Source organism: Enoplosus armatus, chromosome 1, assembly GCF_043641665.1.
Source record: "Enoplosus armatus isolate fEnoArm2 chromosome 1, fEnoArm2.hap1, whole genome shotgun sequence".
NCBI lineage: Eukaryota > Metazoa > Chordata > Actinopteri > Centrarchiformes > Enoplosidae > Enoplosus > Enoplosus armatus.
Window position 1 is genome coordinate 29,535,278 of NC_092180.1, and position 27,249 is coordinate 29,562,526.

Below are 27,249 nucleotides of genomic sequence, written 5' to 3' on the forward strand. Positions count from 1 at the left end.
CTTATATGGGCAGCTACTAATGTACTGTATTATGTATTACTTTATTTTGAAGAGTGTGATGAGAAGGCACGCATAGCAATCTCATGTCTGTGTGTTAAGTGCAGAGCTTGAGTCAGGACATGGTTAGCCTAGCTTAGCATAAAGACCGGCAGCTAGGGGGAAACGGCTAGCCTGGCTCACTCCACTCTCATTTGTTTAACCCATGGAATTATTTCTTGATGAACAATAGCTGGGCACAAGTCACAGGGCCGATGGATACTCTTCTGTTTTTAAAGAAGGCATCAAAGCTCACTATTGACTGTCCAATGAAGGCAAATCAACAGAGGTGTTGGTGGGTGCATTACAATTTAGGACAGAGCCAGGCTAGCTGTTTCTCCCTGCTTCCAGTCTGTATGCTAAGCTAAGCTAACACAACCTGACTCCAGTATTCAGTCAACGTACATTTACTAAATAACCGAAAGACAAACTGACAGTGCTTTATATATTAACTTATCAATGTCAAAGTATTAGCAACAATAGCCTACTTTTAAGCATATTAAGTAAACACACAAGAAATATGGTCATCCCATTGGGGTCCTCTTTTGATCACCACCTGACCTGAATGATATGGTCAGAATGTTGGTTTATTCAAATTACAAAAAAAAGACATATTTTTCCACTAACAATTTTCTACCAAAGAAATAATAATAGTAATTTGGGTGAACTAACTTTCGGGTTTGCGGCCACTCGTGTTGTTGCTGACTCTAATTTGCAGCCACAGACTAAGCAAAAAAAGACAGATGCTTGTATTTTTCTGTAGTTTCTATACTCACAGCAGAGCTCATACTGTTGACCTTATCGAGGAGGGCAATAATGAGGCTGTAGAGATTCCCCAGGTATAAAACAAGCACTCTGTAAACACATAAACATATGGCCAGCGTTAGCGTGCAGGAAGACTTGTGATGTATTATATTTAGTGTGTATATTAGTGCAGCATTAGGCAGCAGTTGTTGGAGTTGACGAAGTACCTGGCCAGCTGGAATCGCAGCGAGGTTCGTGGGTGGTACATCTCGAGCTGAGCCACCAGCTCAAAGGCAGACGGAGCAATCATGGTAATGAGAGAAACCACCACACTTACCTGGAGAGGGGAAGGACATGGAAGTGATGAGGAGGGTGTATTCCAAAATTGAGAAAAAACGTAACTAAACTCGCAGATTCTTTAATTGATTTAAATTCAGCGGTGATAACAACGTTTCTACACATAACAAATATCTCCTGACTGGCTGAGCTTGGGGGAGAATATAAAAGCACGAGAAGAAAGGTAACAAAGAGCATGTGAGTGCACTGCACAGACATAGGACTTTTAATTAAGTTGAGCGTCTTCAGCGTCCTGTCCTTACGCTTTTTAAATTCAAATCTCTGGCTCTCTTTAATTGTCTTCAATTGTAATTTCACTGAATTGTATGAGTATTGGAAAATACAGATAGTACTGCATATCAGTTCTAATCCCTTATGCACAAAGACAATAAAATCACTTTAATAAACCAGGTAACGCTGTGAATTAGCCAATTTTAAGTTGCTGATAAGATTCTTCGTACAGCAAATGATACGCAATCACAATAATGATCCATAATGTTACTCCACAGCCAGTGTTTTGACATCACTATAAGGAACTTATGTTTGGCTTATCGTGAATTCTTATGAACAAGCTAAAAACTAAATAAGTCTAAAGACTAAATAAGCAGCCTGAAGACTAAATGATTGATCCACAATCCGCAATTACTTTGCCTATATTGCCATTTAATACAATTTAAAAACATTTGTAATATTTGAAGATTAAATTAGACCTATCCCTAACCCTACAACACATGACGTATAGACTATATTTTGATCCAGAGCTAAACCCTGAACTGATCAAGGAATCAATATCAATCTCAATATTATATAATATTATATATATTATATATCAATATCTTCCACTGGATCAGTCTCAGGTCTCCGCTTTTCATTGATTCCTTGGAACCGTATTGTATGTTGGATAATTGAATCAAACTAACGACGATGAGGATGGCGATGTCGGCTCTGCTCCGCTACCTCGTTCTTCTCCCACAGCGTCAGCTCCGGCTTCTCCTGCTCCAGTTTCTGAGAACGATCCACCACAAAGTAGATGATGTAGATGCTCCCGGCCAGAGACAGCAGCACCAAGATGTTGGCTAAGATGCGCAGACTGATCAGAACTGCCCTGAAGAAACACAACAAATACGCAGAAATAAACTGATTACAGTTAGAGAGCGCACATTTCCTCCAAAATCTGGCAGTTCCTCAAAATTTGAATTACTCAAAATGTCTGAAATCAAAATCAACTGAATTTGAAGATAATTGTTTCAACCGACCTAACAGGAGGAACACTAATCACTAACAAGAAACAAATAACAAAGACACCTACAGACTCGTGTCCTTCTTCTTTTCCTGCTCCTCGACAATGGCTTCCTGTGCATAAAAACATGTGGTATTATGTGTTTGAGGTTAAAACACCAGCCGGTCACAGCTTTTGATTTATAGTGTTCTGTGCATGAAAAGTGTTAGAGATACATTAATACAGAAATACGAGAGGGGGAAAGAGATCTTGCTGCAGTCCATTGAGACTGCAGTTTGTGTATCCATGTGTGTCTCTCACCCTGATGTTGTTGACGATGGCAGCTCCTTTGCTCTCGGCAGCCTCTGGGTTTCCTATCAGGTAATCCCAGGCACAGAAAACTCTCCAGCAGAATGTGAAGTTCTCATCGGAGGCACTGGCCAGGCTCAGGCGAGAGTTCTTGGCCATTCTGCAGGAGTATGAGTGTTAAGGGCATATTATCAAACCATACAATATATTATTATACAGTAGCAACATTTTTAGGATGGTGATGTTAGTCAGGTGATCAATCGATCAGTCGATCAGAGTGCGATTCTCGAAAACTCTGGACAGATGTCCATGGAATTTGTGGATATTTATGATCCCTAGAGAATGAATTATTTTGTGACCTCTTAACCTTTCCTCTGATACCATCATCAGGATGCATTTTCCATTTGGCCATGAATGGAAATATCTCTAAGGGGTAGACTGCTGTAAAATTTACAATGCATATTTATGGAATATGTCTGTCTGTCCGCTACATTTGTATTGTAGGGTGTAATGAACATTGCTGCCTCTAGGAGGCACTAAAGGGACTTAAGACTGTGGTCACATCAGCAGGTGGTGGCACCACAAGGTGGCGCTTGATGCTCGTAGATGATCGTAGTGAGGACTTGCAGGTCTAACTGGCGGGCTAACTGCTCACACATTAGTCAGCCGGGACGTGCTAGCGCTAGATAGAGCTAGATCAATATCCTTTTAATATGACACATTAAGGAGACAGTTCAAAAGGTTTTATGTTCTCAGCAATGTTTTTTTTCCTTCAGTCAAATGTTCAGTGTATGTTTCCCTGCGCCAATATGTTAAAATCACCCACCGACAGCTTATAGCCTCCTGATGTTATACTCCTTGAAACCTACGCCCTCAAATTTGTGACTGGAGCGATTTTTAACATTTAAACTGCTTTTTTTTTTTCTTCAAATGTTCTCTTATTTGAACTGCAAAGATAACCCTTATCAATCTCTTACAATGTTCTAGCAAGAGACACACATGTCCAAAACTCAACACAAGGCTAGACCGACTGAAGAGCAACAGAACACATTTTCAAACTAATTTGAAACTCTATGATGAAGTCATTAGTGGGTAGAGTCACTTGACTCACACATTTATGAATGAAGTTTGAAGAAAATGGCCTAACCCAAACTTAGAATTTGGCACATTTGAACATACAACGATGGTTTACAAGTAAAGAACTACTTTATTTTTTTTTTTATTCCTGGGAGAAACTATTTGTATTTTGTCGAACTTAAAACACATATTAGGCTAGATAGGGTTAGGCCACTGAATAAAAGCAACAAATACTTTTTGTTGATATCTAACATTTTCCCTTCACGGTTCCCTGGCACAGTCTTAGCTTCCATGTCTGCTCTCTGTGTCCTCGGACTGGAAATGACAGTGAAGTAACCAATCAGCCTGTTCAACCTAAGTTCTTTGAAGTAGAGGTCGTTGCGTCTCGGCTGCCATGAAGCTGGACTCTGGGCTGTATAATATTTTATTTTAATTCCAGTACTCTTTTACTAACTAACAGGATAGAGAAGTGCATAGCAAGAAAAGGCATAATCATTTGAGGTAATTTAATTAGTTAATTAGATGTATTCGACTGTGCAAAGAACAATAATAAGAGAAGCAAAACATAGGACCCTGGATGCATTGGACCTTGGGAACGTGTCACAACAGCACAACATGTTCAACATGCCTCTTTTGCGGAACAGCTTATACTCTGGCAGAGCAGGTTATAGACCATTAGACCACTTTATCTCTGATTAGCTATTCAGCTTTGCTAGCAACTGTCACCTTTCAATGAGCAACAAGTCTTTTGTGACATGACGCACTACATGATCTAATCATCTGAAACAGACCTGATCTGGAAACCTGATCGAGTCATCCCCAGGCATTACATCAGCATATTATATCATCAAATCATTATCACATCAGTATGAGTTGTAATAAGCGTAATGATTACTTTCTTAACAGAATGATGAAACTGTAGGCAAAGACAGCCATCCCAACCAGGAAGTAGGCGAGGGGCAACCGGTACCCTGCACTGCCAATTTTCCTCACCCTGCCATAGTAACCATAGAATAACACCGAGTACTGCAGGTAGCCCTGTGGAGACACAAGGCACACACAACTAGTGTTCACGACAAACACAAGGGTTTACTGTACATGACGACATGACAAGGAAATCGATTACATCTAGAGTATAAAGGCTATGCAGTCTAACAAATAAATAGCAAAGTAAGCAGAGAATCATGAGAGTTCACCATGAATCCTAAATCTGTTTGATGGATCTTCTCAGATAACATACTTGGTCCAGAGCAAGGTATCGCAAATACAGACCGACAGTTGGTTCATTTGCGGTTGACATTCATGGTCAGATTGGCGTGAAATTCCATGGACAGACATGGAATACGTAACATTGCTGGCTTCGGACAGAGGTGATTGTTCACCTTAGTGTTCCTTTACGGCTTCACTCCGACATGACAGGACAGTTACTGAAAAAGCCACAATGCTTGTGTGATATTTGCCCCCCCCCACCTCCGCATAGAATGACAACATAATACATTTGGGTAGAGGTCAGGGAGGCTGTAATGTAATGTTTGAATAATGCTCCATTGTAACAAAGTAATGTGCTATTGACAGAACAGTAAAAGGAATAAGAGGCTTGCCCCAAGAGACCAGATGGTGTCCAGGTCCTGGGCTGAAGCCAGATGCTCCTTGGGGATAGTTTTACTCCTCGTCGTTCCAAACGGAGCTCCAGCCAGCAACTAATACACACAAACACAGACCAATTCATTCATTCATTATGATAATAATACATTAAAGACATTTTATATGCTGTGTATACAGGGAGAGCAACACAGAGAAATTAGGGTCTCACGGTACTCATAGAACTTTTTATCCTGTGAAACAGATTTTGTTGAAGCGTAAGTTTTGGGAAAACAAGACTTTCTTGAAGCATCAAAAAAATGTTAGGCAAGAGTGGAGTGAAATTCCTTGCAGGTCATCGTAATCGCTGATGGTACCAGACACTAGTTAGGTCACTAACAACGTGCCAACACCTCAAAACACTTGGCATGTTATTCATATTATTCATCAATAATAGCCACAGTATGTAACTCCCCCTAAAACCATTTTCGCATTTCTGTGTAAAGGAAGGTTAGGGGACCATGGTTGTGATGGTTAAAAAACAACACTGACAGTCATTAGGAGACAGGAAATCAATGTGTTGTTGACCCACCCATCCACCCCAACCTCCGCCCTCTATGGACGCCACACTCCTTCCTCCGTTGCACCTGGCAGACAAGGGTCCTAATTGCTACGGCCAGTAGAGGGCACTGTCACTTTTACGCAAACATATGTCCTCAACTTATACTGTTGTTTGTCTTGGGAGGACCAGCCTCCAGGCACCACATATGTAATGAATCACGTCACAGGAGCAATTTTTGTGAAACAACACTACGTACCTACCTAGCCCTCCTTCATTTATTTTGCTCAGATCAAATGTTATAAATGCTGGTGTGACCAGGCCCTAAGGCTGTGTTGTAATGTGTGCAATGTAATAAATAAACATCTCGCTTGTGCTTCATATGGACACATCCTGAAAATGACTTGATGTAGAAATATTGCCCATGTCCTACAACACAATCAAGGAAGCATCATTTACAGGCACAGACATGAAATCTGACAGAAGATCTTTGATGTTGGATGATATTAGTCACCAAGCAGAGGTGAGGTACAGGGTGGGATGTGGTAGCTTAGTCCCAACAAATGACGGAGAGAGCGAGAGACGGAGAAGAAATGAATGGAGACATAAGGTTTGGCACTGACATGCAGACACAAGCAATTTCCCCTGGACATGACTTATCCTCATTCCCAATGCCTAACATAAATCCAGCAGCATTCTTTTCCCCTGTCCTTTGTTCCCGTCTACAGTTTGTGCTTTAACTGGTCGAGCTGAAGCTGCCGGTCTACAAAGAACATATGAACAAAACATTTACAGAGGAAGTAACAATTATTAAATATAACATTAATAATGATGTAGTGTTTTATATATTGCACTAAAAGATATAGGCCACAACATTGTGTGTGTATTATATGTTACATATATGGAGAGTTATTTTCTAATAAGGAACATTCGAATTAAAGAAAGTGGTGGTAGCTTTTTAAAGGACTGTTTGAAATTAGTTCATTCGTCAGCTGACAAAATACATTTTGTTGTTTTGCTGAGAGAGCAGCGGAGACCACAGATTTCTATTTTATTTCAGACGTGTATCATTATGGATATTGGGAATAATCTTTATCTCTACTAATAGTCTCTGCACACATTTTCTCCCTCTCTTCCGATCATCAAATTCACAACCTCGATTTTACAGAGGGAGATTAACGCGTGTTAACGTATTTATCACCGTTCTCTGTGCGCACTACAAAGAACATTTAAATAAGGTGGGTATGGAGCAGAAAACCATTTGAAAAAAAGTATAAGACAAATAATCATATACATCCACACACATATCAGCCAATTTAGCACCTACACAAAGATGGGCTGGGTAAATTGGTCAGGTGGTTTCTGGCCAATCATATTCCCAAACTGGTAGAGAGGCATGGGGGAGTGGTCTTAATTGACCAGAAACCACCTGACCATATATAGACCCCCTTTTCTGTCAGTAAATATTATGACATTTCTTTGTGGGTGGAGCTTAGGTGGAACCCGAAAAATTCCCTGAGCACCTTAGCTAACCCTAGCTTTTTTTAGTTTTGTTGCGTTGTTTTTTTTTTTAACAATGGCAGAAGGAAACACAAGTTTCTCTTAACATATGCGGTCACTCACTCGGTTAAAGTGAACATGAACCAACGGGGCCGGATTGGCCAACCCGTACACGCTCACTCAGTGGACGGACGATCCGACAGGACTACCTCCGGTGGAATGACCAGACATTTAGCGCTACACCTACCTGATAGAGAAACCAAGCATGTATAGTAAAAAGAAACTAAGGGTGTATAAATTTTTATGCCTATAACTATGTCCTGAATGGTCATGTAGGCCTACGAGACTTGAAATGCAAAGATTTAACAGACGAGTTTTGTCTCTGGCCGTGCAAAAAGCTAACAAAGTTAGCTAAAGCGCTAAAAGAGTTAGCGTAACGAGAGAAGTCACCTATTCCTCAGAGTTCCCCAATTTCTGATGAGGTGGGTGCGACAAACCTTTAGACACATAACGGTATCCATACCTACAACAGACAGCACTTCATTTAACCTTACGTGATGTGAAGTGTGGGCTACAAACACAGGTATTAGCACAAGTGTAAGCTAACACCGTGACGTAACCATGACGTCTGCAATAAAAGGGCCTATACGCAGCTCATCTATATGTAGGTGCCCGGTTGGCTGATACGTGTGTGGATTTTGTGATTGGTTGTTTCATACTTTTTAATTTATTTTTCCCCGCTCCACATACCCACCCAATTGAAATGTTCCTTGTACTTATTTTTATTATTTAGAATGTGGCGGGTGGGGTGGGGTGTCCCGTTTCATTGACTCAGTGGCTGTAATAAGCATTTATTCAGCAGATCTTTATTCAAAACTAATGAATGTGGCAATTGCTAATTCTATGGCTAAGGAATTAGCAACAGTTCCAAAAGTATAGGCTGTAGTAAAAAGTATGTTTTTATATACAATTTATTAAGGTAAAATTAGGATATAGGGTACTATTTTACTACTAATTTTTAATGCTTTGCGTCTTTTAATTATTCATTATGAATAGTGTTGAACCACCTCAATAATATGGAATTATTGTTATTGTACTGATGTGATATGTGATATATTGACAAAAGCACTAAATCATGAATCACTGTTAACCCAACCATTCACATGTGATCCACATATTGACATGCAGTGTGATAAATGCACATTCGTATAGTACGCAGAGACTCGCTGACCTCAGGTAGGACGATGAAGGCTCCAGTCATGATGGTGAGGACGATGTTGATCCCAAACAGCCAGCGGAGGAAGATGAAATAGGAGGCCACGCCAGACCCAAAGTGACCTCAACAAAAAGGAAACATCTGACTGAGAATGACATGACATGTTGCACACAACTTCACAACGTCACAAGTGATGCAGTGGTACACAACCAATATGAACAAAAATCTATTATCATTATTATTAATGATATTTATATTTAATTTTTTATATTTATTATGCCCTGAAAAGATCTATCCTATATGATTTACACCACATAGCATGACCATATGAGTGTCCTGAAATAAAATGAATTCAAGTGCTAAAATGGTTTGTCAACTGAGAGTAGGGGGGTCGCCCTCCACTACATTCACAAGTACTTTACTGATATCAAACAAAATAAATGACAGCACAGTATTCATTGATAGAATTACTTAAATTCATTCTGCAGAGCAAGCAAATGACTCACTTTCGATTTTCTTGATCCTCACTTCCCAGGGAATGAATAGAACCACAATGTTGTAAAGCACACGGGAAAGTTTCTTCAGCAGCTGCAGGAGGGGGAAAAAAAACGAGGTTTAAAGGGCACTGAGAAACATCTGACATAGTGTCACATCTGACTGACACACACACACCTGACACCATGATGGACTGTAATCAGAATGTGCTGACTGTGAATTTATTGGGCCACGTAGCAATGGTTCAAGATAAACTCCAACTCTGAGAACTGGGTTTATAACTATAGAAATCGGACATTTTTAGTCACTCTTGTGTTGCTTCTCAAGCAGGAATGATTGTCATTACAGTATATGGGTCCATTCGTACTGCAACAGGCGCACAAAATGAACAGCAAATTCCTGTTCTAAGTTATTGGAGCGCTCTGCTCAGGACTTACTCTTCAAGTTTTTGGAGGTTGTACAGTTTGTCTAAAACGGCTTGTTTCAGACAGAGGGGGGGAACTGAGGGGCTGCAGAAAGGGCCAGGAGAAGATACATAAGGACTTTTTTCAGTTGTGAATCATACAAAGCTGCTCTAGTGGAGTCCCAGAATAAAAATATAGAGCTGAAATGAGCAGAACATGGCACCTTTGAAGGCCATAGTGCCAGAGATTAACAAAATAAAATTAGATGATCAGGTGTTCACTTTTTTTTTTTTTTGTAATGCTGGGTAGTGTCAACTTCCCATCAACACATAATCATAAAAATACATCATACACGCTACTTCTGCCATTGCCTCTGACACCTGCATGCCCATTAGAGGTCTTTCTCGAGTAAATGTAAATCATAGGTGTTTCAAGTGTTGGAGCAAACAACCACTCTTGTCTTGGCTGTCTCAGGTGAATGGCATTCATTTAACGATATGTTATTACAGTACATTGCAGACAAATTGTCTCATGCAGTTTGCATCTCTCAGGATCTAACTTTGTAGCACATTGCTCATGTAATCCACGTGAGAACTGGAACAATGTGAAGCTCCGTGAAGTGTTCCTTATCTTATCTTGAGATGTGGCGAAATGAAATCAGAGCGGAGATGATGATTATGAATCAGTGATTCAGATTTTTGACTGGGAGCCGAACTGTAGAATTAATAACTCATCATCACACTGCTCACTGAAAGTCAATTTATTCTAATGGGGCCTGAGCAGCCTGAGCATTTTAATTAAGCCGAGCTATAACAACAGGCTATAAATTCACTCATGCTGCTGTGCCACGGCTGCATAGCTCTCTTTCTCTCTGTCTGTCTTTCTCTCTGTATATGTGTGCATGTGTGTGTTCAGCCCACAGGAGGAGAATAGCTTTGTTAAAGTAAGAACTCAGCAGCCTGCACAAAAAGAAATCAAACGTGTTTTATTATTCTGGCTCCGATCGTCAAGTTACTGCAGTGCAGTGAAATAACACAAAGAAGCTCCTCTCAGCATACAGTCGGATAGAACAAACGTAGGTGTGGCTGTACAGTATAGAGCACATATTTTACTGAAGCTGCCCACAGTGACACACCGAAGGAAAGAGGTCGTCAAAGAGTCAGCCAGAGGAGCCATCTTTGTGTTAGCGTGTTGTGGACAAGGTCTGCTCTGTTCCGATCCATCTTTGCAATATTGTAAACAAACACATACGTCCTTCACACTCCACAGTTCCGTCTCTGGATCCTTAAATATTCTATTCTAAAGGGACTATTATCCTCTGGTTTGCTATTAAAATACTATTTTTATTTTAATAAGAATACTAGGCATCTAATAAGAATCTAAACCACTAATCTGGGGTGGTTAAATTCACTTTGGTTTTTACATACACAAAGAACCCTTGAAGGTTAACATATGCAACATTATACAAAGTTGAAATTCTAATAGTGGACTACAAACTGTTTTTCATACTCAACAAAGTTGTATTTAAAGCTGTGATCAGCGTTACTGCATGTTAAAGGTCCCATATTCTGCTCATTTCAGCTCTATATTTTTATTCTGGGACTCCACTAGAGCAGCTTTGCATGATTCACAGTTGAAAAAAGTCCTTATGTATCTTGTGCTGGCCCTTTCTGCAGCCCCTCAGTTCCCCCCCTCTGTCTGAAACAAGCCGTTTGAGACAAACTGAGCAACCTCCAAAAAAAGAGTAGTCCTGAGCAGAGCGTCCAATAACTTAGACAAACTGAGAGGGTGGATGAGCGTCCCTGTACTTGGTGGGGGTGCTGCGCCTGGATCAGATGACCTGCTGGGGGCGTGGCTGAGTGCGGCGACTGCATAGTTGTGACATCACAACCTTACAGAAGTCCTGACGGCTTGTTTAAAGGCACAGTGTCTGAATACGGGCTGTGTGCGTTTCTCTGTGTACTGAGCATTTTGATCCTTTCACAGTATTTATACAGCACCTAGACCTGCTTTAGAATCAAACAAGACATGGAACTCACTTTTTACAATATGGAAACTTTCATGAAAACTACTGTAAATGACAGAGAATGGTTGGTGCATACGTACATCAGCTCCTGCGGTCTGGTAACCTCTGGTTCTGGTCAGTCGGCCCTCATACTTCAGAACAATCTCTCTGGCCTGCCTGGGAAACAAACACACACAGGTGGAAGCTCACAAGAAAGAAGATAATAGGATAAGTTCTTACGTTTCACTTTTTTGTGTATTCCAAAATGTGTACTCTTTAATAAAGTCATTATGCTAATTACTACGGCCTTAACATTTTTAAATCAATGTGCAAACCAGTACTAAAACCCGGATTCTCCTAAAACCACACCAGAGCAGACTGGTCCCATTAAAATAAACTGTCTAAAGTAATTCTGTAGCTTTATAGTCCATAAGATAGTGAAACCAGCTCTTCCTGTCACAGCACTGGGCACAATTCAGAGAGCTATGAGCCATGAATTAATCTACGAAGGCACTCAACGTGCACTTTACACACTCTCCAATGGAAAACAACTGTAGCTTTTACAATTGTGTAGTCCATGTGGTTTTATTTTGTGATAGCATGCCATTAGTTAGGGCGAGGGCTGAGGTTGGAGTTAAAAAAAAGAGAGAAAAACTCAAACTAACATTCGTCAGGGAATCTAGGTAAAAATCACGGATTTGTGATGTGAAATATGAGCTGTTATTGCAATAAGAGTTATCGCAGACATTCAGCCTGAGATTAAATAGGGTGTAAAAACGCAGACTTGCATCCCATCCCTGATGATGGTAATAAAACCTCTGCAGTAATAACAAACTGCCCATATAAAACCTGTTATCCATGGCATGTAGTCAGCACATCTTAGAAGCTCTCTATCTCCTCTGGCTCTCTCTGGCTCAGCCTGTTATCTAATAGTCTAATTACATTTCGTCAAATGTTAGAACACAGCCTTCAAGGCTTTGTGTCTGATCACAACACTTAGGGATGAGATTCTTTAGAAGTGGGAACTTCCACAAGGCTCATGTGGCATTTGGATACCTGGCACCAGGTTAACAGCTGTAGGGTTACGTTTCACACGTTAAGCCATTTTGGTAACAAGGTAAATTGTAGTAAATGGTCAAGTATATAAAAAAAAACCAAACATTTACACAACCCATCTCATACAAATGCCTTGTACAAATTACCATACATTTACAAACACACACATGGTGTATGTTTGTGTGCGTTTAAGAGCAGAAGAGGAGGGACAGAGGAAACTACCACTCCGCAGATACAGGGAACAATTAAATTGTGGGCTACTTTAGGACTTTGAGCTTGCGTCTCATTGGCCAGGGTCTGGTCCGAATGTTGGCAATGATCTCCTTCTGGTACTGAATGTTCTGGAACATCTCCTCTGGGTCATTGCTGTCCACCCGCTCATCCTCTTTATCTTCATCGTCGGAGGAGCTGCAGGATAAGACACAGGGGCACAATGAAAAATGGCTTGGCCTGTTACATCTTAAAGAAAAGAAGGAAAAAAAATAATAACGTCATACTAGGGACTGTATGAAAATTTCACTTAGACACAAACACAAACTGAATTAAAAAAAAAAGGTATTAGGTTACCATTGTTACTAATAGTTTTGTCCACCCATTCCAAATAGTAAAAATAAATCTGAAGTAGTCTGACATTTATGACATTGACTGTCAGTCATAAATCAAACCAATAGCACGATGTCTGAGTCACATAACCAGCTGTGCTCGACACTCAAGAGGGTGGCTGTTCCTCAAGTCAGCAGTGCAACGGTGAATAGTAAAAAGAGAGGATATCTTCTGTCTGTAAATGGATCAAATCCAGTGCACACTGACTGTGAGCTTGTTTTATGCATGGCTGATTTGGTCTATGATGAAGTTGGAAGTATCATATTTGGCAGTTCAGCTTACTAGCGAAAGACAAGATGTTAAAGCGTGTGTCCTCATACCACTCAGTGACTGAAAAACGTGCGCGCCCATCAAATAACAACTGATCAAATTAGAAAATTTCTAAACTGAGACCAGTTACCAGTCAATGCGTTCTTATTGCACATTACCAATAGTAGTTCATTAGATTAGCTGTCAACATGAACTACTGAATTGAACTATATCAGGCTGACTTTTATGTGAATTTCTATTTTACTACAGTTCTGCTTTAAGCCTACTTGATGCTCCTGAGCAATCAGCAGGCACGCTTTGTACGTATCAGCTGGTGTTTCCTGACGCCTCCACCTGCTCCTGATGATGCTTTTAACCCTGTAACGCCAAGTGTATCATATTTGATACATGAGTTTTTGAGACCTCTACATCATCAGTGTGATATTTTTTTTTCCTGAAAAACCTGATGTATACAATCAGACAACAACCTCTAGCGTGCCCCCTGATGTGAGAAAGGATGGCATTGAAACTCAAAGTTTAATGGGTTAAAAATGTTGTGTGTTATATGTTTTTGTACAAAAATGATACAAATTAAAACTCATATATTTAATTTATTTTTATTTTTATTTTTCAGAAGGTTCAATAAACACTCCAGTTTCAAATAATTTGAATTTTCTGGCAATTATTTCATGGTTCAGTCTTTACAGGGTTAAAGGAAAAACCGAAAGTTTAAAGTCCCCCTCCAGCCTAAATGTGTTTTTGCCTATTTTCACCTCTCTTGTATGTTTGAGCTTCAACTGTGCAGAACCATGCATGTGCAAAGAAAACCACATCAGTCACAAATGATCATTTGTCTTTGTCTTAAAACATAAATTATAAACTAATGAATTTTGATCAGGAAAATAAAGACAGGGCCGTCATCCTCTGCATCTTCTTGACTCGCATGCACACAAAAGCCAGCTTTATGATGTAACTTACAATAAATCGTCAACATGTAAATAATTCAATAAACCTGTGTGTTTTCTGCAAGAGAAAAAAATAATCCCAGATAAATAGAGAACATGTACCTGTTAAATGGTAAACAACCTTCCAAATTATTGAAGATTTGGATCACCGATGAAAAGAACAAAATCAAAATCTCCAACTTTGTGTTTTGTCATTTGTACATTTATGAAATGCATCTGTCAATTTATTCAGTAGATAGCTGGTGAATGGTGATGCATTTCCTAACCGATGCGGCTGATCAATATTGTATACATTTCATCATGTGAATCATCTTGTCTAGTAGTGCCTAATGACCAAAACTGAGGATTTTGAGCTACATCACGATGCATGCGCAGGGATAAAAGATTAACAACAAACCAGAAGGACCAAAACATTTGCCAAAAAGCTACCTTTTTACTTCTTGCAACATAATAGCATTACGTATCTTGTATAATATATCCTGTGCAACATCTTAAAAATAAATGACTTAAGTAATAAATGACATTGTGTTTATGAAATACTGTATGTCCAGTGTACTTCTTCAATGGCATTGTCCGTATTTTTCTGATGTATTTGTGATGAATGCTCTGTACATTTTTAGAAAATAGTCTGTGTTTCTTCTCTCTTTGAAGAGGACAGCTGTTTGAGTAGAGTTACTCCGATGTCTTATTTGAAAATGTCGGAATAAACGAGAGCAGGTAAGGGGGCGATCATATTTCTGATGCGTAAATTATAAAAGGAGGTCCATCTTCCAATAAATGAGTTACCTCCTGTAGCATGCCATAATTCAAACACATCACTAGAGAAGCATGGATTCGTCCATAAAGGGTAAAACACAATTCACAACTTGCAGCAAATATTTCCATTTCGAGACAGTGTTTACAATCACTGGACTAACTGTGATACCATATATAATTTCAAGTTATTATCAAAATTAAACCAAATGGTTGATGGCATGACAGTGAGAGTAGAGAGATGCACAGATTACACTCCATTTTGAATTGTATTGTATTGTATTTTATTGTAATTCAAAACTGATCAATATATCTATAATATGTATATATTTATTCACAGAGTCAAACCCACTAGTGATTAATGAGCTCAGACTATATTCACAAAAAGGACCAACAGGTCAGAATGTCACGGGATGGCAGTAAATAGTAACACAGCAGACAGGAAACCCTTTGTAGTTTCTCCTGATGATTCGATTTAGTAAATGACCAATTGTGTAACCTACAGGATGTCATTTCAGGCTCTTAAGACGACAGCCATAAAGAGTGAGAGACGGACAGAGACAGAGAGAGGGGGGGAAAAAAAAAAAAACAGAGTGACCAGACTCACCCCTTGTGATGGTCCTGGTAGGCTGAGTAAATCCTCCTGGAGTTCTTCCTGATACTTTTGTGTCTCTTGGCTGCAGACAGGGACCTGCTGCTGCTGCTGCCAACCAAAGGCTCAGACGCTGCGCTCATGCTGTGTTTGCTCAGATCAGTGTGTGCAGGTCAGCGCGTGTGAGCAGACACTGCGTTCTACTACTAGCCTGGACTGGACTGGAGTGTCTACCTGCTGCTCTGGAGCATCACACGCCACAGCAGAGCAGACTGAAACACACTCACTCATCAGTCCAATCACAGCCATACTGACTGCTTAAAGGGACAGCACCAAACAGACCAGACAATATTTATTTATGTGTTACGGGGAGATAAATTGTGACAACATGATTCTATGATTTTTTTTCCAAATAAAAACTAAAAACCTGAAGTCGTTTATGTGAATTTGGATGAAGGTGAACAAAAAAATGGTACATGGTGCCAGGCAACTAATTTTCTTGTGAGTAGCCGGGCTCACTAAAACGTTATACTACAATATATTCAACTTTCAACTGAATGGAGGAAGCTATGAGCTTGCGTGGCACCATCCACTTTAGTATTCGCCGCACCAGGAAAGATGCATGGTTTACAGACAGTTACGAGAAGATGAATAAACTGTGTGAGCTTACTGTCCCGTTGGCGACCAAGAAAGCCAGCTAGCGCAGAGAGCTATTGTGGCTGACTAACCCCGACTGGGTTTTAGCTCACCAGCTACAGTAATTCACTCGCCTTTCACAAGCATTTCTGAATGAATTAGGAGCGTATGTGTAATTTAAAAAAAACACGAGTTGAGTAAATATCAAATTGATTGTTCACTTAAAGCTGGGGTAGGCAGCTTTGTTTTTTGTTTTTTTTTTAAGACCCATTAGTGTCCCTGAAAGGCTGGAATGTTTATTACACACCACAATACAAGTGGTGGAACAAACAACATACTAATGATTTTGCTCATCTTCAAGGGGGGTCATCAACGTGCTTTAGGGTGATGCTAGAGATGGGCAGATTATACAAATACGGTTCATCCTCTGGGCATCGTGAATGTGCTCAGCAAATGTAATTATGAGATCTTTAGGGCGGTGCTGGATTAACAGTTCATAAAGTGTAAAGTGTCCATAGGAATGTTTTTGGCACCATGGCCTCTATTTGTTGAGATATCTTTCTCTGTATCAAGCGTATAGAAACATTTTTTTTTTTTTATCCCTAAATTCTGTTTGAAATAAAACCTTTACTTCTGACTCTGCATGAGGACTTTTTTTGTGACAGTAATAGCGTGATGTGCCTTATGTTCACTTGGCTCCTCACTCCGTTCAGCTATCGTTGAAGCTGAAGGGGCAGAAGAATCATAGAGCTGAACGAGACCATTAAAGCCTGACAGATGTCTCTTGTTTAATTGGCGGCTGTCTGACTCTTCTCAGAGGAGTACTTCTGACCAACGTGTCTGACTTTGTCCATGGGGACCAGTCACAACTTAAAAGTCGTAACACAGATGGAAAAATCTAGATGTTCAACTCAGGATGATTCAGCAGAGTTCTATGTTGTCAACATGGTTGAAAACAATGCTATTAATCTGGAAAAGCAGGGAGAAACACAACATCACACAATGGTTGGATCTCCTAACAAGGCAGATATAGCTCTACAAACAAACTTGAACAGTTCAATAAAACATACTTAACAATTCTCAGATCCGTTCTGCTGCCGGTAAGGCTAATGCCACAAAACAAATATAAAAGGTATGTAAGCATGGAATGGGAAAAGGGAAAACAAGGAATAATAATGCTAAACCAAACCCATCCTGCAAATACATTCAAACCCTCCATTTATTCATTCATTCATTTATTTTTTCCCTTCCACCCTCTCGTTTTTTGTTTGTTTCTTTTTTCTGTTCTCACGTGTGTCCGTTTATGTTTTGCACATCAACATCATCTGTCGCCTTTGTACATATTGATATGTTCATATTGTCTGTCTATGTGTATGCGCTATCTGGTGAAAAAATTAAAAGAAAATCAACATGGTTACTACATCCCTGCATTTATTCTTGCCGTAAACTCCCTATGGAGCCTATTTTGTCCCTCATCCCGGTGAGGACAGTCTCTCTTCTCTCTGCTGCTGACAGGACAGCTGCCTCTGAGGACAGAGTCGGAGTCTCTGTGGACTGAACGAATGGCTTCTTCTGTCGTGCACACACACCGCTGATGTATCACTTCTGGAGTGAATGTGAATGTTAGGGATGTTTTGCTCTCCTCTAATATCCACAATTCAATGAATGCAACTTTAGGTAAAAGGACCTTAATACATCTCAGTGAGTAGATATGATTATAATAATGATTCCATACGCATTTCTACATTGATTCCAAGGTCATTTAGATAGTGCCCTATGTACCAGGCTGCAATCAGGGTTTTTGAAGACACAGTCACTTTATTACTAGTGTCAGTAATGATAATTCAATAATATAATAATAATAATAATAATAATAATAATAATAATAATAATAATAGTAACACTCACATTGTCCATTTTTCATACATAGATTTTGCTGATAATACGTGCGTTTTAATTTTTTTAATTCATATTACGGACGTGCTGCTTTTATTAAAGTAACAAATTTATCTACCTGATCCAACACTGTTGAGATTTGAGTTGGACTCACCATGAAAGACTTAAAAACCATCTGGATAGTACCGTTCTGTATTCACCCTGGACCAGAGTAACTGATCCCTTGAATGATGAAATTTGAGCTTGAAGGTTTATTCTTGAGCTTGGAAATAGCTGTTTGGCAAAGCAAAAATTCAACACAAAGTCCACTAACTTGATGTCTTTCAGAAGCTTTCAGCCACGTCTAGCGACCTTCCTCGGCAGTTGGAAAAATACCACAAAGACGTGGCTGAACGCTTTAGACGCAAGTCAGGACCTTGTGTGTCTGAAAGGAGAAAGAGGAGGCCACTTCCATCACTAAGACCCTCAGACATTAACAGCTCAATTGTCTTGATTGTGATTGATAGAGACATAAATTTGTCAAATCAAATTAAAAGAGAGCTTGTGGGAGAAAATGAGCTCCAGTTTGTGATTAGTCATTGAGGAACTGATGATACAGACTTGTTGTGTTTGTGTGTCAGGTTGCCCACCCCAGCACAGATCTGCTCTTCGAGTCAATTTTATTCGAATGTGAAATATCACAAATCACAAATCTTGCCTCAGGCGGGCTTTAAAATCTGTTCAGCATAGCAACGCCCTCTGTCCTTAGACCCTTGAATGAGGTAAAACTCCCCCCAAAACCATTTGAAGAAAGCTCAGGAAGAGCAATAGAGATAGGGATCCCTCTCCTGTGCGTACAGAATAGACCAACATATTAAAATCACGGTATGGACAATCAGGATGACAAAAAGTCCGGTCAGCACGGTAAGTCATATCGGCTCCACAGCGGTAAGATGATCAGTCATTTAAATTTTTGTACAGAAATTTATTAGGAGCAACAACCCGTTTTTTCCTTGAATAACTGCTTCATTTGTCACGGCTTCATGATTCAGTTTTGCCTTGCGTGATTGTGTCTCAGAGTTGTAGTCCTGAACCACACATGTCATATGAGCCCCTTGGTGCAGATGACCACATCTGTCTTAATGCAGCTCTGAGGACCAACCAGAGGAGACATCTCTGACTTTGCTATGAAGCAGAGGTTGTCCAACCAATCACACTCGTGAAGTCCTGTCAGCCGTAAAATTATATTACCTGTGGTCATTATTGTGCAAGCGCCACACTCTGCACTTCTTCGATTTATGTCACAGTGATATGACGTGTTCATGTTGTTTTTCTGCAGATAGTGTATCCATCTGTGTAGAGATCATCAGCCATTACAGTTCAAACGGATTATCAACCACCTTTACTATAAATCCTGTGTACATCAACACAACGTGGACTCAATCCCCTCGAGAGGAGAACGATCATTTCAAACTGCATTTTCCTTGTGAAAGTGATATGTTGAGAGCTTTGCTGACAGTGCTGTTTGAAGCTGCTAGTTCGCTCTGAATTTCCAAAATAGAACGGCAGCGTCATATTGACCGGTGGAAATGAGATTGTGTCTGTTGCTGCTCTTTTGTCAGTCTCCTGTTATGTGATTTGGAAGGAAATGTGACCAAAACATTTATACATGAAAACAGACCTGGAAATAGTCACCAAGTTTGACAAACATTTCAAAACACAAGAAGTTATGACATGTAAACTGAAGAAGAAATATTTTGACTCTGCACTACTTTTAGGTCAGCAATCAAATTTAAGCACATTTGTGGCATTGACCAACTTAACTCCTTCATCCAAAAGGTCAGATGTCTTTGAGTTGTATCCCTGCCATTGAAGCATGCGTTCAGATTTTATGTCCTCATCGGAGGCTCGTTCAATGAACTCAGCTCGCAGCCAGTGTTCACCTGTTATAAATCTGGCTGCGTCTCAAGTTTCTAGCACATCATTGCTGAGTAGCGGGAAACATGGCATGAGAACTAAGTGAAAGTGTCAGAAGTCAAATTGTTATTCAGAGTCAAATCATGGCTGGACCAAAGGTTTCTAAGGGGGCAGTGCATGGAACTCTAAAACGGATCAGCTGTATCCAAAGCACGATCAGGCAGACCAAAAGTGACCACACCATCAGAAGATCAACACATCGAGCTTAGTTCCCTGAGAGATAGAAAAGCAACTTCATCACAGATACAGAATCTGCTAAATAAAGAACGCCAGACTCCAATCAGCAGAAGTCCTGTCAAAAGAAGGCTGTCTTGTAGTGGTCTCAGAGGACCAGTAGCAGTTTCTAAACCACTTCTCAGAAGAGGAAACAAGACCAAATGCTTGGGGTGGGCTAAGGAACACCAGCATTTTACTGTAGATGACGAAAAGTGCTATTTACTGATGGATCCAAATTAGAGACACTGGAGTTGGACCCCTGCAGCGAATCGACTACACCCTGACCGAGGAGAACCACCACTCCATTCTTCAGAGACATGCTAAACCCTCTGGTTTGCATCTTTGTGGAGAGGGATTCATACTACAGCAGGATAAGGACCCCAAAGACACCTCAAAGCTTTGCAAGAACTACTTGAAGACCAAAGAAGACCAAGGAGTCCTGACTGTCATGGACTTTCCTCCACAGTCACCTGACCTCAACCCCATTGAACTATTTATGGGGGCACTTGAAGACTCAGAAAGCCAAGCCTTCTGTGACATCACAAGAAGCCCTTTTGGAACATTGTCAAATCATGCTGGGATAACATGGGTCATCAGGTTTTGCCCAAACTTGTGGAGTCCATGCCAGCTCGGGTGCATTACTTCATAAAAGCAAAAGGGGGATGTATCAAATACAAAGATTTTCTGAAATTCCTGAACATCTTTCAAAGATTCAACTTTTCACTCAAGTTGTTAGAAGTATCTTGACTAGTGGTCTCAGACTTTTGGACCCCACGGTGTATATATATATAAAACAAAACATTGTTACACTGTATTATCTCATTATAAAGTTGTTGAGGCTAGCATGGTTTGGTCTGGTCCTGGCAAGACTGTCTGGCTCTTGGTGCTGGGCAGGTAGTGTACCTTGGGTTTATTAGGGCTTTTTTCCAACAGCTGCTCGCTTTTCTTTTGTACTGTATTTGTTACATGTTTAATAAAGGTTTTAAAACACAAGCCAACTGCTGAAATGTTCAGGCCGCATTCACCAGATAATATAAAAACTAGTCCTAATCCTTACTCTAACCTCTGGGTAAGACAGCAAACAACAGGATTTCCCAAAAATTTCAGACTGTTCCTTTATGAGAGGAAAAAGTCAGATTTGGGCTACTCTGCTGGAAGCTAAAAATGATGTCAACTGCTTTCTGTTTTTGTTGTTTTTACTTGTTTTAGAAAATCATCCTAACATGGCCTCTCCACCTACACCATCTTGTACTTTGATGACGAAGCACAATCTCTGACAAAAACGCAGACTGCATATTCATGTTTCAGTATAGTTCTGAAAAAATAATAAAATCTTACAGTAAAAACATGCTTGCAAACAATTTGAACCCAAATCCATGAAGAGAAACTATACACTCTTAGAACAAATGTGAATATTCATCAGGTTGACACTAATGCAGTTGCATTATATATGTATAAAGCAAAGATTCTGCATTTAAGGGGTGGGGGGGGACCTAAATTTAAATAAAGCCCGGCTGGGAAATGATTGGGGCACGTTATAGCCCAACTATCTGTGAAAAACACATCAGGTAATAAAAACAAATCAATAAAATGTACCACCAAGCATTCTTATGTGTGTAATCAGAGAGGCATTAAAGCATTATAGTGCTGCCTCCTCTGCCCCCGTGTGCGCTGTGTACAGACTAAACCGGGATGCATCTTCCACAGTGAAGATTTAACGTGATAACATGTAATGCAGCTTTGTGGCGCTCTCTAGTGGCTGCCGGCGGTGATGGTTCAACTGTCAGTGACGAAACCTCCTGGACAGATCACTTGACGTTTCAGTGGATTGAAGACAAAGTTTATTATTTTATTTTGTTAGAGGAACTGCAACTCTGCCCTCGAGGAGACATGCCAGAAAAATAGTTGTACATGTAATGTACAAAATAACTCAACTTACATTTTTTTTTTGCCCCTCACAGCATAACAGAGCCAGTAGCTCAGCAATTTTTATACATTTCACAGACTATGCAGGGGTGTTATTAATTGTTTACTTTATCATGCAGTCTGTGGAAGCATCTGCATTTTTATATTTATAATATGTACATATTTGCACTCACTGCCTACATCTACATACATATTCAGAGATTTAAATAGAATGGATGACGTGAAATTAAATAGCAATAGAGTGCAGCAGGGATTCGCACATCACTCATGCTATAATGGCAATTATACAATAGGTGGGCACCACAGTCAGGAGTCGCGGAGGAGGGGCCGTGACAGCCTCAAACAGCACTGTGAGCAAAGCTCTCGTCATATCACTCTCACAAGGAAAATGCAGTTTGAAATGATTGTTCTCCCCCTGGGGGGGAATTGACCACCACTTATCTGCTTCTGGAGCCCTGTGTTGCCAGTGCGACACGTTGCAGTCGCGTGCTTACAGTCCCTCAGACTGTATGCATTGCTTTGCGTTACTTTACTTTGCTCCCTCCATAAAAGAGGGCTTTTATGACATAGCAAGTAGACATTAACCTATATGTGACTAGGCTATAAATAATGAAGGCCCCATGACATATACTAATGTGCATTAAATGCAGCCTACTCCTTTCATGGGGTTGCTCAGCGTGATTGGTGCCACACACTGCACCCACAGTCCCTTCTCTGCAAGTCTGGGTGAGAATGAAGCCGATCATGAGGCCCTTACCAAAACCAGGGTCAGGAAAGAAATGACATTTGGGATACTGAAAGCCCGCTTGCCTACATCTATACCTGCCTACATGGGCTCAGTGACCCCTCTGCATGTGTTGTGCTCCACAATATAGCCACCATGCAGAAGGAGAGGGCCCCCCCCCCTGTCAGCCAACAACCCCTCGATTTTGTGGACCCCCATCACCCTAAACCACCCTGCTGACATGGCTGTGAGAGAGGCCATCACACAGCAATGTTTTGCTCAAATAACAAAAAACAGGCCTTTTTTCTTTTCATCTACAGTCTTTATTTTTTTTTTTTGAAGGTAAATTAATTACCACTTGGGATCCTCTTGGCCTGGAAGTGGAGGCCACGGGCTCAGGGGGAGGAAGACGTTCTTCCTCCTGCTAAAATCATTCACAACAAAAGTCATCTCATGACACTTTAGAAATAGAGCAGGTCTAGACCGAGTCTTTATAATGTTATTACAGAGACCCAACAGTTCCCACCATGAGCGAGCACTTTGGCGACAGTGGCAAGGAAAAACTTCCTTTTAAGAGGCAGAAACCTCGAGCAGAACCAGACTCTAGGTGGGTGGTCATCTGCTTCGACCGGTTGGGTTGGGCGCCACTGTTTCAAACATTAGGTCTTGGTGTGGGTGGCGTGTACTCATTCCATGAAAAAAGATCCTGTTTAGCTCCTTTTTGTATTCTCCTTAGTCCCCCAGCAGTCACTATGAAGCCCCTGGATCCCCACTAGAGGGTCTGAGGTCCACCCACTACAGTCTCCTGTTGGAAACACTGTACAGAGCCCCCCCTACATAACAAGGAGCCAGGAGGAGGAGCAACTTTGACTCCAGGGTCACGCAGTTGTGTCTGCTGAAGTGCTGAAGAAAGGCCACAAAGTCTGTCTCCTGCCCCCACCCTGAGCCGTTCCCTCACAAAGTAGTCCTGGAACGTCTTCATGGGGAAGATGAAGTACGGGGGAACACAGTTGCCTGGTGCGTTCATGGCGAACCAAGCACCAAACTCTGGGTGTGACAAGTGAAGCCAATGCGGAAGTACCTTAAACCTGCATTCTTTCTAATGGCCAGCAGGGGGCATCTCAGCTGGTTGCAAAAGTCAGATTGTCTATAAATCTATGAGAAATTACCCTACTTCTTTTCCTAATGAGTTTATGGTCTCAATCACTATTTTTAAGTCTTCTTCAATACAGCATGATGTTCATATTGTAAAATAGACAATAGGGCAGGGCTACCTTGTAATTGACAAGTCGCTACCACGGTGACCTGATTCAGAATCAGAATCAGAATCAGAAATACTTTACTGATCCCCGGGGGGAAATTGTCAATCAGGATAGCGGTGTTTGCTTGTACTAAAAGACACTCTTCGTTTCATCCGATAAGTACATTCACAAGCTAGCTAGCAGCTACTTTGATGAGCTTTGATGAACATGTGTGGGTGTGTATGTATATAGTTATATTTATATATATTTAATATTTATTTAATTGTTTTATTATCTGTATCTATATTGTTATATATTGCAAGGTTTGTAGTAGGTTTTGCATTTTGTACACCAGTGATTTTTTTCTCATGTATTTTCAAAACCATTGAATTACTGCAACTTTTTAGTTTTAATGAAATACTATTAATGTTATGAATTTGTGATGTAGCAAATTAATTTGTGTGGCGGTGTAGTCCAGCCTACATGTTATTTATTGCACTTACCTCCTTGGGACTCAGGCCAAAATAGATCTCAGCTGCTCTCTTAATGTATGCCTGCAGCTTGTTCCACCATGAAGACCCTATTAAGGTCTTTTCAGACGAGAAGCAACACTCCGCCGGGTCTCACTGCGCTCCTCATGTGAAGAGACAGGCAAACAGACACTCTGTGAGTACACAGAAGCACAGAAAATGATGTAGTCATAGAACTTGGTTCTTTACATTTCCTCACAAATACTATTTTCTTGTTATAGGTTTCTGGCCACGGGAGACTCCTTCACTACAATCCCCTACAGCTACAGAGTGGGAATCTCTATTCTCTCCGGGATAGTGGAAGAGGTGACCCAGGCAATTTGGGAAGCTCTCCTCCCTGACTTCATGCCTGTGCCCACAAGAGAGGACTGGCTCTCAATTGCGGAGGACTTCCAGAGGAGATGGAATTTCCCCAATTGCATAGGAATCCTGGACGGAAAAAGCATGTGGTTCTGCAGGCACCACCAATCTCCGGGTCTTCACATCACAACTACAAAGGCACCCACTCCATAGTGCTGATGGCTCTGGTGGATGCCAACTACATGTTCTGAGTCATTAATGTAGGAGCCTCTGGCAGGACGGTGGCATCGTGTCCAACTCCCCACTTGGACGAGGTCTGAGGGATGGCGCGCTGGGGATACCTGAGGACACCCCATTACCAGGAGTTGAGCTAATGGGACCAATGCCATTTGCGGTAGTGGGAGATGAGGCCTTCCCGCTCCAACGCCATCTGGCGCGACCATATCCTGGCTGGGACCTGCCCAGAGATGAGCGCATCTATAACTACCGCCTCTCTCGTGTCCGGGGGATTGTCGAAAATGCATTTGGCATCCTGACCGCACAGTGGCCAGGATGGCAGGATACCATCGGGTACTAGGTATTCCCCATGAGAAGGCAGAGAAAGCAGTAAAAGCCACCTCCATACTGCAGAACGTCATGAGGAGCTACCATGAACACACCAGTCGCACCAGCTGGCATGCAATGTATTGGCAGGTTCGGTTCCGACAATGCCAGTGAAGAGGCCACGCTTATCCGCAAGAAGCTCTGCGAGTACTTGATTACTTACCTATATTACTTTATTATTATATGCTATTTAAATTCATTTATTTATGTCACAATCTATTTTATTCTATTAACTGACATTGTTATTCACATTATTTATGTCTTTCCGTGCATTATCTACAGCCATCAACAGCCATCGGAGCTACTGGTACGTATATGTAGGCTATATTCCTGACTTCTATGGCCTATTTAACAGAGGTTGCATGGAGAAGTCATGGAAATGTCTTGGTAAAAATGTGTTAGAACCCTGACCTTAACTCAAGGTCTTCTTAGTAGCTTTTTCCAGAGCTTTCAAACGTCCTCCTTTTAAGTGACACCAGGCTGTGGAGTTTGAGGAACAGCTTGAGGAACCGTCTCGTCTTCCTCCAGCCGTGTCTCCTCCTCCTCCTCCTCCTCCTCCTGTCTGTGTTGATGCTGAGTGCTGGCACTTTCTGTCAAAAAAATACCTTGCAGCAATCAAATGGTCCACAGAGTCCTCTCACACATTTGATTTGAGGTGGCAAGAGAGATATTTGAGAGAGCGATATATTTTGTTTTACAGATACTTGTCAGGACTCGGGACACCCAGTTTGAAACCAGGACAGTCCCGGACAAACCAGGACAATCCTGAACAAACCGGGACGTCTGGTCACCTTAAGTAAAGACCAAATAATACAATTCAAAACAAGCGTCCATTTTGTTATATGGAGAACGCGCAGTCGTCACGCTTTATATGCTTACCCTCCGTGTGGTCAACATTTACGTCACACATACCCTCACGGACACACGGACGCTGAAAGTATGAAGCAGACTTTAAGATGCATCAATTTAGCATATGATTATACAAATTCAGCATGATAGGTAATGGTAGCTAAATGGGTCTGCTCAGATGGGCATAAACGAGTTACATTTACTCCATTACATGTTCTTAGTTACTTTTTTGAGTAAATTGTACTGGTTGGAGTAGTTTGCTACTACTAGTTATGCTGCATACTTTTTACTCTTATTTCGAATTTTAGATAAATCATTAATTTTACTCTCTACGCTACTTATATTCATTTATTTATTTTTTTAAATTTATTATCAGTACTTTATTTCATACACATTCCGTTAAGAGGTTGGGGGTCTGCTGATCCCAGGACTGTGCTCAGCACCAAGAGCAGATATAATATGATCAAACTAATGATTATGAGGATGACAATCTCCGACTGATCCAGTGGAAGATGATTGTTGAACGTGAACTTCCATCTGTCAGTGACAACTCACCATTTCATTCACTTCAGAGAGGCTGCTGTATCAGCCTGTGCTCAGCTCTGGATCAAAATATAGCCATGTATAATGTAATAAGTGCATGTCATAAGTCATGTATTGTAACCATGATGGC

The 27,249-nt window shown here is 40.8% G+C and overlaps 1 protein-coding gene across 1 annotated transcript in view; it reads right to left on the reverse strand.

Annotated features, from left to right (window-relative positions):
- The window catches only part of LOC139284540 (transmembrane channel-like protein 3), a 28,713-nt gene extending 12,871 nt beyond the window's left edge, over nucleotides 1-15,842 (reverse strand). The window contains exons 1-12 of the mRNA XM_070904847.1: nucleotides 15,715-15,842; nucleotides 12,799-12,945; nucleotides 11,583-11,658; nucleotides 9,084-9,165; nucleotides 8,593-8,699; nucleotides 5,323-5,421; nucleotides 4,617-4,759; nucleotides 2,657-2,804; nucleotides 2,426-2,469; nucleotides 2,074-2,221; nucleotides 1,008-1,117; nucleotides 813-891 (exon numbers count right to left, since the gene is read on the reverse strand). Of these exons, the coding sequence (XP_070760948.1) occupies nucleotides 813-891; nucleotides 1,008-1,117; nucleotides 2,074-2,221; nucleotides 2,426-2,469; nucleotides 2,657-2,804; nucleotides 4,617-4,759; nucleotides 5,323-5,421; nucleotides 8,593-8,699; nucleotides 9,084-9,165; nucleotides 11,583-11,658; nucleotides 12,799-12,945; nucleotides 15,715-15,842 (1,311 nt within the window). The remainder of the gene's footprint in view (nucleotides 1-812; nucleotides 892-1,007; nucleotides 1,118-2,073; nucleotides 2,222-2,425; nucleotides 2,470-2,656; nucleotides 2,805-4,616; nucleotides 4,760-5,322; nucleotides 5,422-8,592; nucleotides 8,700-9,083; nucleotides 9,166-11,582; nucleotides 11,659-12,798; nucleotides 12,946-15,714) is intronic.
- Nucleotides 15,843-27,249: the final 11,407 nt, after the last annotated feature.